This window comes from Lathamus discolor, chromosome 3 (genome assembly GCF_037157495.1).
Source record: "Lathamus discolor isolate bLatDis1 chromosome 3, bLatDis1.hap1, whole genome shotgun sequence".
Taxonomy (NCBI): Eukaryota; Metazoa; Chordata; class Aves; order Psittaciformes; family Psittacidae; genus Lathamus; species Lathamus discolor.
The window spans coordinates 46,785,015-46,798,198 of NC_088886.1; the positions used below are offsets into that span (position 1 = coordinate 46,785,015).

At 45.1% G+C, this 13,184-nt stretch overlaps 1 protein-coding gene across 1 annotated transcript in view; it reads right to left on the bottom strand.

Moving 5' to 3' along the window:
* Window positions 1-1,997: 1,997 nt before the first annotated feature.
* Window positions 1,998-13,184, bottom strand: part of SGPP2 (sphingosine-1-phosphate phosphatase 2) — a 38,898-nt gene continuing 27,711 nt past the window's right edge. Inside the window, exons 4-5 of the mRNA XM_065675022.1 lie at window positions 12,289-12,378; window positions 1,998-5,670 (exon numbers count right to left, since the gene is read on the bottom strand). Of these exons, the coding sequence (XP_065531094.1) occupies window positions 5,125-5,670; window positions 12,289-12,378 (636 nt within the window). The 3' untranslated portion in view covers window positions 1,998-5,124. The remainder of the gene's footprint in view (window positions 5,671-12,288; window positions 12,379-13,184) is intronic.

A 13,184-nucleotide genomic window follows, 5' to 3' on the forward strand; every position in this document is an offset into this window, starting at 1 on the left:
GCAGTGTGCTTGCTTGCAATTTAAATCATTCTTGGTTTGGCAGGTGAGCGTGGAATAGATGAAGCAAAAGAAGTGCTGCTGCCAGGAGGCTGTCCCCGGGATCACGGTCTTGGGCACACGCGACACCTCTGCCCGCCCGGTGACCTCGAAACGGAGCCGGCATGAGGGAAGGCAAGCAGGGCAGCAGACTGATGGCCATCGATGCCAGTCCAACAGCGAGCACGGTCCTGCACAGACAGTGGGGAAGTGATGCGCTCTGACACTTCTATAGCAGGAAACAAGGGTCATGCTTTACACATTTCAACAAATGTGCAAGATCCCACCTGCTGCTGGGCCATGCTTCCACCCTGTTCATTGATGTACACATGTTTCCTAACTTGCAACATGTATTAGAAGGGTTAAAACTGAAACAGATCATTTTCTTTTCTTCCATCCCCTAAATTAAATCACCCGTATCCAGGAAAGCAAGGTGTAAGCTTACTTGCAGTTTCACATAGAAGCTTGGATGGATTAGGAGGAAGGGGTCATGCAAAGTTACTGTTGGAAAATTGAACCAAGCAAATTCAGTGCCTTCTCATTTGGTTTTTAATCCCTGCCAAGGGCTGCAATAACATTTGGCTGCTGCCAGAGCAGCTGGTTCTGCACTGAGGGACCAGCACACAGAGATACCCTCTGACAGGAGAAAGCCTGGATGGGCACCATGTACCCAGAAAGTGGTTTGCAGAGCAAGCATGCATGAAGGAAGCAGCCTCAAGGCAGGATGAAGCAGGCTAAGCTAAGGGTGAGATGCCTGCTACATCCCTCTCGACAGCACAGGAAACAAAACCAAGAAAAATATTGTCATGGCACCACACTCCAGCTGAGAAAGGCCATGGGATAGAGAACTGCAGTGCTGAGTCAGGACATACAGGACAATATTGATGAGAAATCAACAGCCCAGGCTCCAAGGCTGATGCTCCGTATCTAGAGGTTATCTCCCATTCCCATCAAAGGCAGCATTTTACTCTAGAAATCAAGCATGCCTACACAAGAGGATTCAGCCGATGCCTTTGTGTTACCAAGTACAGAACGTGACAAGAAGACCAGCCACAAAACCTCATTTTCTACCATCACTGGAGATGCAGAGGCACCCAAACTGCAGGTATGAAGAGGTAGGGACAGTGAAGACACACATGGTTTTACAGTGAGGACCTGGAGCTTCAGGCTGATGAAATACAGAAAGGGTGACATTTCTTACCTTGTCAGAGGACTTGCCTCTTCAGGCCAGGCCTTGCAGGAAGGGCTACAGTCCTGTGAGCATCCCACAAGCACAGCCTCAGTACAAAACCCAGCTGAAAGCCCCACCTGCTCCTGGCAGCCCAGTGATGCTGCAGCAATCAATCAGGGTTCACCCCAATCAACTGTGGGCACTTGGAGGCCCATAGGCCTGCCTCTTCCAGGCAGGACATGATGCTGAGTGGAATGTATGGCCCTACTTGGTTTCAAATACACACCCTTGATTACCTAACCTTTTTGACTCCCCAGTGAACATGAAATATTCTGCAGTTTATGGGATATCATGCCATAATGGCATAAATCAATTTCAAATCAAATTTGGCTTCCAATTAACTCTTTAGTCTATTAGAGAGAGATACTGCAGGTGAAGGAGATTCCCAGTGCCCAAGCACCCATCCCACATCACTAACAACATGGCAACTCACATGTTTCCATTTGCAAAGGATATAACAAATAGTAGTAAGTAGATGAGTAGGGTTTTTTCTATATTTAAGAAAAAGTAGGATGTTCCTCCTGAGCCTGAAGAGCCAAAGTTCACAGCTAGGCTGAGCAGGGGACAAGGGGCCAGCTTTGGAAGAGGGGAGGGTGATTGCATTTGGGAAGCTTTTTAAACTGCAACATTCCCTTTACATCAATCATTTACAAGTAGCAACAGAAGGTACAAAATGAACAGAGAAACATCAGATTTTGCAAAATAAGTGTATTTTAAAATTTGAACCAAATACAGTTTGTATGTGTTGCATGAATCACATGCAGGTGAATACTATAAAAATACCTGTGCACATATTTTATAAATCCAAGCATTTTTATATATAATTTATAAAATCATCATAGCAGAAAATAGATGTGATTAAGAACAGAAATTTTACACATAAAACTCGATGAATGTCCCCATCAATCTGTGCCTTTCTTGGGACTGATTCCACCCCACAACTTAAACACTCAGCTTGCTGTCAAGGTTTTTCCCAGTTCTGGTCCCATCCACTGCAATGTGGCACCTCCCCAGTGCTTCAGTTCTGCCATGCAGCTGTACACTGTAAAGCACTCCTAACAGAAGGTGTCTTAAAGCCTGTGAGCAGTGCTTCTGTGGTGGGTGGGAGGGAGACTGAGGATGGGACCTCAAGTCCAGCACTCACCAAAAGCACATGGCCTGCTGAAAGACTCACTGAAGCTGTTTGCATGCACATGTAAAGTCCACACAGCCTGACCTAAAATAGATTATTCGCAGCCTGGGCAAACCTAAAAAAGGTTGAAGTTTCTGCCTGTGTTTCTTCTGGAGACCACTGACCTGGTTTTAAACTCACAGAGCTCTTTCACGTGCACGCTTCCTGCTTCTCAGACGAAACTCGCAGCTACGTTTTGGAACTTGCTTATTCTATAGTGGTCAACTGATGGCAAATCACCTCCTTTACATTCTTCAGGTTAATTTTGGTGCAGCCAGGAAGACACTTGGCTTGTGTATGTGGTTAAAAAGCTGGTTTTCACTGTACATTCTACTGGAAAGGCACTGGGAACATGCTTGAAGCTCCGCTGTCAGAGCGTGTTATATCTTAGTAGCCAAGCAGACCACATTCACTGCTGTATTTCTCAGCAGCTCATTGGTCCAACACCTGATAGATATATATATATATATATTTTAAATAAGCAGCCTGAGTTATAGTGGCAACCATCCCACAAACAGTCAACTACTACTCTACAAGTATACACAGTATTGCAAGATGCATGGAAGACCAACCATAATGCTGTGCAGCACCAGAAAATGATGGCAACATATCATCACCACATGTTGTAGTTACCAGTCACCACTCAGCTCCTTCCACAACACAGTTTACGGACACTGCTTGTACCCCTCTGCATGATAGGAAGGACTTTGTCCCGTTCCCTAGACAGGGGAGTTAAATTAAACAGTTTGAACGCAAGCCTCAACATTGTCGTAACAACTCTGCTGTTATTTGTAGTGAAAGGATCTTTTAGTGGAGGTTTTCTTATTAATATCCAAGATAAATCTGTTACAAATCACAATGTTTTGTGTTGGAGTTTTCTTTCTTCTGTTTTACTTTCTGGGGTCTTTTCAGGATTCAGGATTGCAGTGAGTAAAACCATACACACAGAAATAGCCAGGTCTGGAAGTGGTGTCAGAAGACACTGTGAGAAGTACAATAATCACCAGATTTCTCTAGTGAAATGCTCAGCCTTGACCAAATGTAGATGTCTCCAATCTGTGCCAATGATGCTTGCTGACAAAACCTGCCATCCTGGCCAACAGGAAGCTCCAAAGCCCGACATCAAGAAAGTGTCAGCACTTGAAAAGCATCCATCTCCACATCACCTTCTCATCTTCAGCCACTCTTCCTTCATCCCTAGGCCCCAAGGGATAACGTGGCACCGACAGAGCTTCGCATGCCCCAAGGACAGCGCTTTGCTCTTGGCTGGTTGCCTCTTCCCCCGCCCCACCAGCCGCTTGCTCCCCCATGCCTCAAATGTGAGTTCTTCCTTGGCTTGCTCTCCTGTTTCAGCAGGAGCAAACCCACACCCCACAGACCCACAGGGCCAGTGTCCCATAGGCACAGCCATACTTCCATACCCCCAACCCCACAGGAAACCAGACACTGCTGCATTTCAGCAGGGATTTTGGCTTTGTAGCCAAAGATTCTTGTCATCTTTAGTCATCTAGGCCACTGTTCTCTAACTATGGGACACAGTGGGGTCCGCTATTTCTAACCTGAAGTTAATTATGTACAGAAGTTCCCATGACCTTAGGTTTGCATGGCAAGGTTTTGGTAGCAGTGGGGACCACAAGGGTGACTTCTGTGAGAAACTTCCCCTGTGTCTCATAAAGCCAATGCCATCCAGCTCCAATATGGACCTGCTGCTGGCCAAGCCCAAGCCCAAGCCCATCAGCAATGGTGATAGCACCTCTGGGATAGCATATTTAAGAAGGGAAAAAAACCCTGTGCAACAACTGCAGATAGAGAAGAGAGATGTGAGATGATGTGTGAGAAACAGCTCTGCAGACACCAAGATCAGTGAGGAAGAAGAGAAAGGAGGTGCTCCAGGCACTGGAGCAGAGCTTCCCCTACAGCCCACGGAGGACCTCACATCAGAGCATGTGGATATCCAAAGGAGTCTGCGACCACATGCAGAGGAGCCTGTGCTGGAGGAGGTTTGCTGCAGGACTTGTGACCAATCAGCGACCCACGCTGGAGCAGTTTGTGCCTGAAGGACTGCACCCTATGGAAGGGACCCACAATGGAGCAGCTGGGGAAGAGCTGCAGCTTGTGGGAGGGACTTTCATTGGAGAAGATGGTAGAGAACTGTTTGCCATGGGTGGGACCCCAGGCTAGAGCAGGGTAAGAGTGTGAGGAGTCCTCCCCTAGGAGGAGGGAGCAGCAAAACCAACATGTGATGAACTGAACACAACCCCATTCCCTGTCCTCCTGCACTGCTAGGAGGGAGGAGGTAGATAATTTAAGAGTAAAGTCAAGCCCAGGAAGAAGGGAGGGGTTGGAGAAAGGCATTTTTAAGACTTAGTTTTATTTCTCTTTATCCTACTCTGATTTGATTGGTAATAAATTAAATTTTTTGCCCAAGTTGAGTCTGTTTTGCCCATGATGGTAATTGCCGAGTGATCTCTCCCTGTCCTTGTTTTGGCCCACAAGCCTTTGATTATATTTTCTCCCCTGTTGAGCTGAGGAGGGGTGATATTGAGGCTCTGGTGGGCCAGGGTCAACCACCGCGCCAGTGCAGAAAGGAATAAAACACTTTTTGGTCAAGTTACCAGCCTCGACAGACTCATCACATCTCTGAAATGGTGGTGCTCTACATTACTTGGTAAGGAAGGCGCTGCACTCACAACAATCCTAACAGCTTGTGCAGCAGTGGCACAATCACGGTTGCACTGAAGCCAACTGAGGAGTACGTTATAAATTTATATGGGACTTCGACTTCCAGTCGCCTTCGTGCTTCCAGGTCGCCAATGGGAAACTTGTATCGATAACCCAGCATGCCAAGAACCACGCTCTTCATGAGCTGTCGTGTCAATAGAACAACAAAGATCCCTACGAAGAACCTGGCTAGCACAACCACCAGTATTTTACTGGTGATCAGAGGAAATCCAAGCTGAAAATTCCTGCTGGTGTAGGCTGGTGCAGCATACTGGTTGTTTAACCAAAATCCCACAGTTGCTCCAGCTCCTGCTCCTAAGATAGTAGTGGTGTCTCCCCTGGTAGGGCTGTAATAGTCTAGTTTGGGGTAGTTGTAACATAAGACAAGAGGCACAATTATGCAAAGCAGTGGACAGAAGGGACTAGTTAATAGCAAGTGATCTATCATGTCCCACGCAGGATACAGGAGCACAAGCAGCACAGCCGAAATCAGTGCTCCACCAATCACGTCCTGCAAAGAGATCACATTTAAAAGCTTTGTGAGACCTAGGAGGTAAAACGGATATTCTCGGGTTGTCATAAAAGACCACTATCTACATTCATGGGTGCGTAGCAGTGGAGGAATGCGCTGAATTCACAGCAATGGCACTGTCCACACACAGTGACAACCTGAAGCCTGTGCTAAGCAAAATGCAACAATCCATAAACCCAGCCTTAGTCCTGCCCATGTGAATCTATCTGTCGACCTATATTTTCCCCCTAAACAAGTGAGATTCTCCCCCTCATCTGCCTTCATGCTTTAAGGGCACTCTCCATCTATGACCTCAATGGAAAAGGCACATGCACAACTCCATCTCAGGTAAGCTGCCTTCATACAAACCCCTCCCATAATCCTACAGGTAATTTCATCATAACAGTAAGATTATCACTTGCTTGCTTTGCATAAATAGGAAGATGCTGTCTTTTGTCAGAGACAAGCATTCAGTCCGGGAGCACAGGCTGCAAGGGAGAAAAGTGCAGAGCTGCGTGATGTGCCATGATTTCTGCCAGCCACGGCGAGAGGTAAGCACCGCTGGGCAGGAATACATCAGGAAGAAATTGGTTGCCCAAGCCTCTGAAATCCAGTTTACAGTAAAGTGCCTGAGGCAAGCACATAGTTAAAACCTGATTTATTAACAGAGGTAAATAAGGTGTTTTGAGAACTTGATTGTTTTCAGCTGCATGGCTGGGAAAGCAGACAAGCAGGTAACCCCTAACAAAATCCGTCTGTATGAGAGCAGCCAGACAAAAAGCAATATAATAGATTTCCCTGTGCCGCTCTCCTTGTGTCACTCAGGAGGCAGCAGAGTTTGTACTCTGACTGTGAAACGCACCGCAAAATCATGGACAGAAACGTCCTCTTCTCAAGATTCTATCTTTTTCACTGAGTCATGACAGTTGACTCCTACCATGCTTGGTCACAGGCTAATGAATTATTTATAAGAACTTCACTTACAGTTAGTCAGGAATGAGGGGACTTTTCCACAACAGAAATATTTAATGACTTTTTGTTAAATGCATTACACCAGTATGGCTGAAATTCAGCTCTTTATAACTTCCAGGCAATAGATTCACAGTACATTGGGTTTTAAGCAACTTCCAGAGCCATTATGCATATTCTTAATAGAGATTTACACTTACATGTACTCCCTCATCTATGACATGGGGATAGCCAAGTAAATTCACAAAGTTGTTCACAGATGCCTGACACATAAAATACCATTAGGTGTCAATATTTCATGACAATCTGTCTTTTGATACCAAGTTTTAGATTATAACTTTACACCAGAAGGCGTGTATTTGGCCCAACACCAGGCAACTGCATCATCACAAAAGAGCTGGGGGCTGGTCCCAGCACTGCTGCTCAGTAATCCCATCACAGAATCACAGAATCCCAAGGGTTGGAAGGGACCTAAAAAGATCATCTAGTCCAACCCCCCTGCAAGAGCAGGGTAACCTACAGTACACCACCCGGTACTTCCATTTCCCACCCCACTGTTTGTCCACCTCATATTAGAAGAGAAAGTCCTGGCATCTCAATGCCCCCTCCATGTGCAATCAAGGAGCGAAACTGAAAAGCTGTTCACATGCTTTTCAGTTTCAATTGAAGACATTTAACCAAAAGTTAATATTCCCCTAACAAAGGCTTTGCTGAGATTTATGCAGCTGACTCCAGCAGTTCCCAGGCAGGGCACAGACAGCCTCTGTTTACGGACCTGATTAAAGTTGTCTGAATTTCGTTACCCTCCTGGTCAGCCCAGACCATACGGTGTGTCACCATACGGTAACACAGCTCCTGTAGTTTTCAAGAAGGACTCGGATGATAACCAGTTCTGCTCCCAACCAGCAGTCTCCAAACTGGGTGCACAAGGAAACCCATCAGGCTGTGGGAAGAAAATACTTTATGCACCACTCCTAAGTAACAAAAAATATGAAAAATATTTTAAAAGTAGTGCTTATTTCATCCTTTTTAATTTATATTTTGTATGCATCAGTACAGGTATGTAATTCATAAATAAATAGACATATATTAAGGGTGCATGCTCAGAATTTTTCACTGATCAAAAAAGTTGGGAGACTGGTGGTTTATTCTGTTCCCTGCTCTCTCATCCACTAATATATGGGCTTCTCATTTTGGAGATGCCTTACTAGCAGCTTCTGGAGAGTGTGAGATATACCCAGCCACAGCCACCAGTAGTGACTCTCTTTAGTTCTGATACACATGGGCTGAAGTCTGATTTTCTGAACACCCAGAAGAAGTGTGTGAGTTCAAGACCAACACTGGACAAAGACGTTTAGCAGTGCAGAATCAATGATTAACCCCCCTCACCCGTTAAACTATGGAGAAGGTGGGAAGAGGAGGGATGGATCCGATTTCTGTGGGAAAAACTGCTTTTCTGGACTCTCCCTACTGTGCACCCAGGAGCAGGACCTTAGCTTTTCCCAGCTGCTGTCAGCACTCCCAGAAAGCACATTCTTGCCTGTCTGCCTGTGTAAACACATTACCCTCTCTCCAAACCCACAATTATTAAGGAATTTTTAAATGAGGGCAGGCACGAATTTTGCTCAAGGTGCTGCACTACCAGCAGCGCTTAAACCCTCTAGTTTCCCTGCTGGGATGGTCCAGCTCCAAAAGCAGAGACAAGTCCTCCACAGGCTCCATCCCTCCCCAGAAAGCTCCCCCTCTGCCATGCATCTCGGCCCTGCTCCCATACAGCACCTCCTGCCTCCTCTGCAGTGACAAGCATCTGCCTGGGTTTGACACAAGGGCAGCCCTCACTCCTATCGATTTTAACTAGAGCTGGGATTTTGGTTTGCTGCCTAAAGAACAGGCCACTATTGGGTTTCTCACACTGCAAGTCATTCAAGATATATTCCTGTGCTACAGGTACATTAAAAAATACATAAATAATAAAAATGAGGTAAACATCCAGTTGCATGTGATGCCTGGGAAGCAAAACTGCCCATCACTGAGGGAGCATGGCAGCAGCGTGGTCCATGGGTACCAGCACCACTGCTGCCCTTCTTGCACCGGGCTGGGTTTTTTGTTTCACAAGGTCCCAGCACAGTTTGGTTTAGGATTGCAAAAGCTTTCTGAAGGCAAGACCCTTCTATGCTCTTCCCATTGCAACTAAGGTTGGAATTGCAAACACTCGCAAAATGCTCCCAAAATATCCAACCAGCACACCGAACATGGTGGTACTCGAGCATCTTCCACCATATTGCCAGTAAAAGAAAAAGTAACACTTTTTCTATTGTCATGTATACGGTCACTTATTGCCTGAACCCTCTTCATGCTTTCATTTAGTGCAAGATGCTACTCACTCTCCCAAACAAAAATCTTCCTTGTTTTCCACTCCTAGAGGTTACTGTTTCATCCCACGAGGACTGTACTGTCACAGAGTGTAAAGTGATGCCAGGTCGTTGTTTGTTTATCAGCTTTAAAATATTTAAGTTAATTTCAGGATTAATGGTAGTGTCAAAAAAACCAAAACAGATACAACAAAGGAGCTAAGAGTGGGGGGTGCAGCTAACCCTCTCCCAGGGGTGTGATCACCAATAGGTCCACCACCACTGAGTCAGTGCACCTCAGGGAAAAAAGAAACAATTTACTTTGTTTAGAGAAACAACTTCCCCATTTCTTTTTGGTCATAAAAAGTGACCTTTTCACTTCTCCCTGTAACCTACCCATGCTGGAGAGTACAGGACATTATTGCTTTTAACTCAGGGGAAGCTGAAGTACCACTCAGGTTGTCACAACATCAGCTGTGGCTCTGGGGGTGAGGGGCTGCCTCCCCAAGCCCTCGCTGCTGCCTGGAGACAGGGCAGCATGCACGGCAGCCAGGAGGAGACCTAGCTCTGGCACCACAGCAAACACTAAACTTAAACGCTCGGTGCATTAAGAAACATCTACTTATGACCCTGAAGGATTAAATGATGGCTAAAAGCCTCCCTTCCTCCCCCTGCTCTGGGGGCAGACCTAAAAGTTCTTCATGATAGGATTTGCTATGATCTTGCTCACATCAGCCCTGCAGGCTGGCTGGAACTAGATGATCTTTAAAGGTCCTTTCCAACCCAAACCATTCTATGAGCTTGAAACACTGTGCACTAACATGAGCACCATCACCCATCATTTCAAACACAAGATGACTCAAACATGCTCCAGCAGAAGTGAGACAGAAAAACTTGTTCACCTCATGGAAGCACAAACCAGAAATTGGGCTACAGTTTTAGGATGGACAGTAAATGGGTATTTTCTCAAATGTGATTCTCTGCGGGAAAAAATGAACACCACCAAAACAGTTCTATTGTCTCAAATTGCTTTTTGTTCCTTAAAAATAACCTCTAAAAAGTTACAGATTTGTTGTTTTGAAATGCATCCAAATCTTTACTTTTCCTTTCCCAGGTAATTCCAGATTCCTTTTCTGTCAGCTTCTCCAACTCCATCATTTAAGACCTAAAAGGAAGGACCCTGCCTTTGCTTCTCCACGCACGTGGGATATTCCCACTCTGAGGTGGTGCAGGTGGGTTGTTGTAATTATCTCTTAGCAGTGCAAGGGCATCGCTTCTACTCCACCCTCTAGCTGGGTGATGCTCTCCTGGTAACAGCCCACGAAACGGGTGTTTATTCCCTTTTCCCTACACATAGTATTCCTTTCAATATGGTTATAATGGTGCAGATAGCCCACATACCAGCTTAATGCCTCTCCAGAAGGTCTTTAATGGTAACATCTCTTTTACTGACATGACTGTGTGTTTTGAGGCTGCTCCTGATCCAAAACCAACACCAGCAATGCTGAAACACAGACCGATTCATAGAGCCAAGACTACAGAAGAGGAGCCTGCGCAATGGAGCTTAAGCTACAGCTGTAGCAAAGCATGATGCAACCTCCTTGCCACTCCTTCTCTGGTTCCTCAAACAGGAAAAATTCAGTTACACTAAGTCAGTGAGTATGTTACCCATTCATTTGCTCTCCTAAAATATTATGATCACTTAATACATAATTATATCCTGCCAGCATTCATTTTCTATTAATAACTCAGTTAAGAATCCATTAGACAGAGGTTGTTTCAGCTGCTGGCTTGGCTGAGCAACTCCTGCGCCTCGGCCCCATCGTATGTTGGGCAGCTCAGGGTGGGAGCTATCCCTCCAAGTGTGGAAAACGTCTCTGAGCTTCACTTCTTTCCCAAAGGAACCTGTCACTGCAGGTGGAATATGGCCACAGAGAGAGGGATTGCATTTGGGCAGCTGTCATTACCAGGCATTTCCCCAGCTCCATCCCCACCATGTCATGCAAAGCAAAATACATTGACCCTTTTGAAAGGCAGCAGTGCTCACACTTCAAGGAAGGAGCTGCTTTTTCTTTTAAAGCCATTTTTTATCATGTCAAAGGCACAAAAGACTTTTTCTTCTTTACCCTAAAATCCATCTAAATTTAGAGAAGCCTCATTATGATGGACCAGCAAGGGAAGTATGCAAAGAATTTTTACTGATTGACTTAAGGTCACTAGCTGAGAAAGGGTGTCTCCAGCTTTGATTTTATATATAGTTTTGATCCACTGGGCCTGGAAGGGAAGGTCAAGCTCTATTTTATAGATAACCTTAATCTCACAAGGGCTCCCTTTCTTACAGTCATTGAGTCTCCCTATTTCAAACATACTTGGTAAAGAAATGCAATTATTTATGCATATGCAAACAACCAACAATGCATATCAAACTCCTGCAGGGAAGTAGCTGGGAGTTTTTATCTATACTTAGAAAGCTGGACAACCCCTCTGACCACTGCATATAACCGGTCAATAATGTTTCCTCTTATGAGAAACAAAGCAGCTACTGCATAACCAAAGTTGTACTGAAATCTGTTCTCAGAGTAGGACTGACATCTGTAAACAACTGAGCCCATCAAGGCCATCATATAAAGTCATGGGTATTTTATGGGTTTTTTTTCTTTGGATTAAGTATTTGTGCATCTCAGTCCTTTAAGAATGAATATCCTTCCCACTAAAAATGAGAAGCTCAACATAATATTACATGCCATAGCCTTATATGTTAACAGGAGACATGCTGTCCCTCAGTCCCCCAAGGGCAACTCACTTGTCGTGTGTTAGCCTCTCCTCCACTCCCCAGTGGTCACCAGCGTGACTCACCAACATGCTATTCCTTCCCTGACACTCCCAGGCTAAACCAGCCCAGAATACTTCTTGCTGACAACAGTGATACTATTGCACAAAAGGCTTAACTCAAGAGCAGTGCCAGTTGCCCAAGTGCATTCCATACAATTACAATTTCAAAATAGAGAAGTACCATTCAGATGCCACATCAACCTCACCCGGCTCCTCAACCCACACACACCGCTGCTTCCCTCATGGGATAAATAGTACCCCTGGAGACACAAATAGGAATAGCCTGAGGGTTTCCTCACAGCTGCCTTTGAACAGGCAGCCTGAACTTTAGTGGCATGACTCCTGTATTCCTCAGTGATATGGACTAGGCAGGATGAACACTGCTTGAAGAGTGGGAGATGGGAATCACTAAAGGTAAGCAGAGCTGGAGGCATGACTGGCACAGGGCAGCGCAGGGCATCCTTACCAGGACTGTGTGCATCCCTGTGTAGAGCCTGCTGAGACACACCAGCGTTGAGAACACAAACGCTGCTACCAGACCTAGTTCAAATGGATACTGTGAAAAGAGAAAAATAAATACACACAATTACACCGTTATTCACTTTATCATCAGTATATATCTGAAATAAAACATCCAAACAGCCAGACTAACATAAGGATCTCAACTGGGAAGCATCTCCTGGGATCTACTTCCCCAATGAGATAAACATGAGCCTAGAGGAGACCTCACATTGGCCAACATGCAATCCTGCTGGAAGGCCACTTCACTTTCTGTGGTGCCTACTTTTGTGAAGGTGTTAGTGTGGGAAAGCCTGGGAAATTTGCAGGGTTTTTTTTTCCCCACAATAGCTACCTGCAAAATCCATGTTAGTGCTAAAAGCCTTAAGCAAAAAAGGCACAGCATGTTGTACAAGCAATGCATGAGGTTGAACTGCAGCCTTGAATCACCCGAAGGGAACATGATCGCTTCAGGGCCTGCCAAGAAGGTGTGTGATCAATAGTCCTTAAGCAGCAGGCTTGAAGGAGAAAATCAATGACTGGGCTGAAACTAATCTAGCTATTAGTGCAGTCAGAACTGCTCTTCCTTGTGATACTTAAGGTTTATTCATCTTCTTATACAGCTAGCTTTGCTTAACTCCCTCTCTGAACTGCCTATGACCATGGGAAGAAGTATTGAAATAAATCAACATTCAAATAAGGAAAAAAAAAAAAAGGGAAAAAAAAAACCCAAACCAAAACACATTTGGTAAAGAATAAGCTAAACATATTAGCCCTTAATCCACTCATTCAAATTCTGCAAGTGAGTATCCTGGTGGGCTCCTTTCAGTCTATAAAGGAGAGTTTTATGAAAAAAAAAAAAAA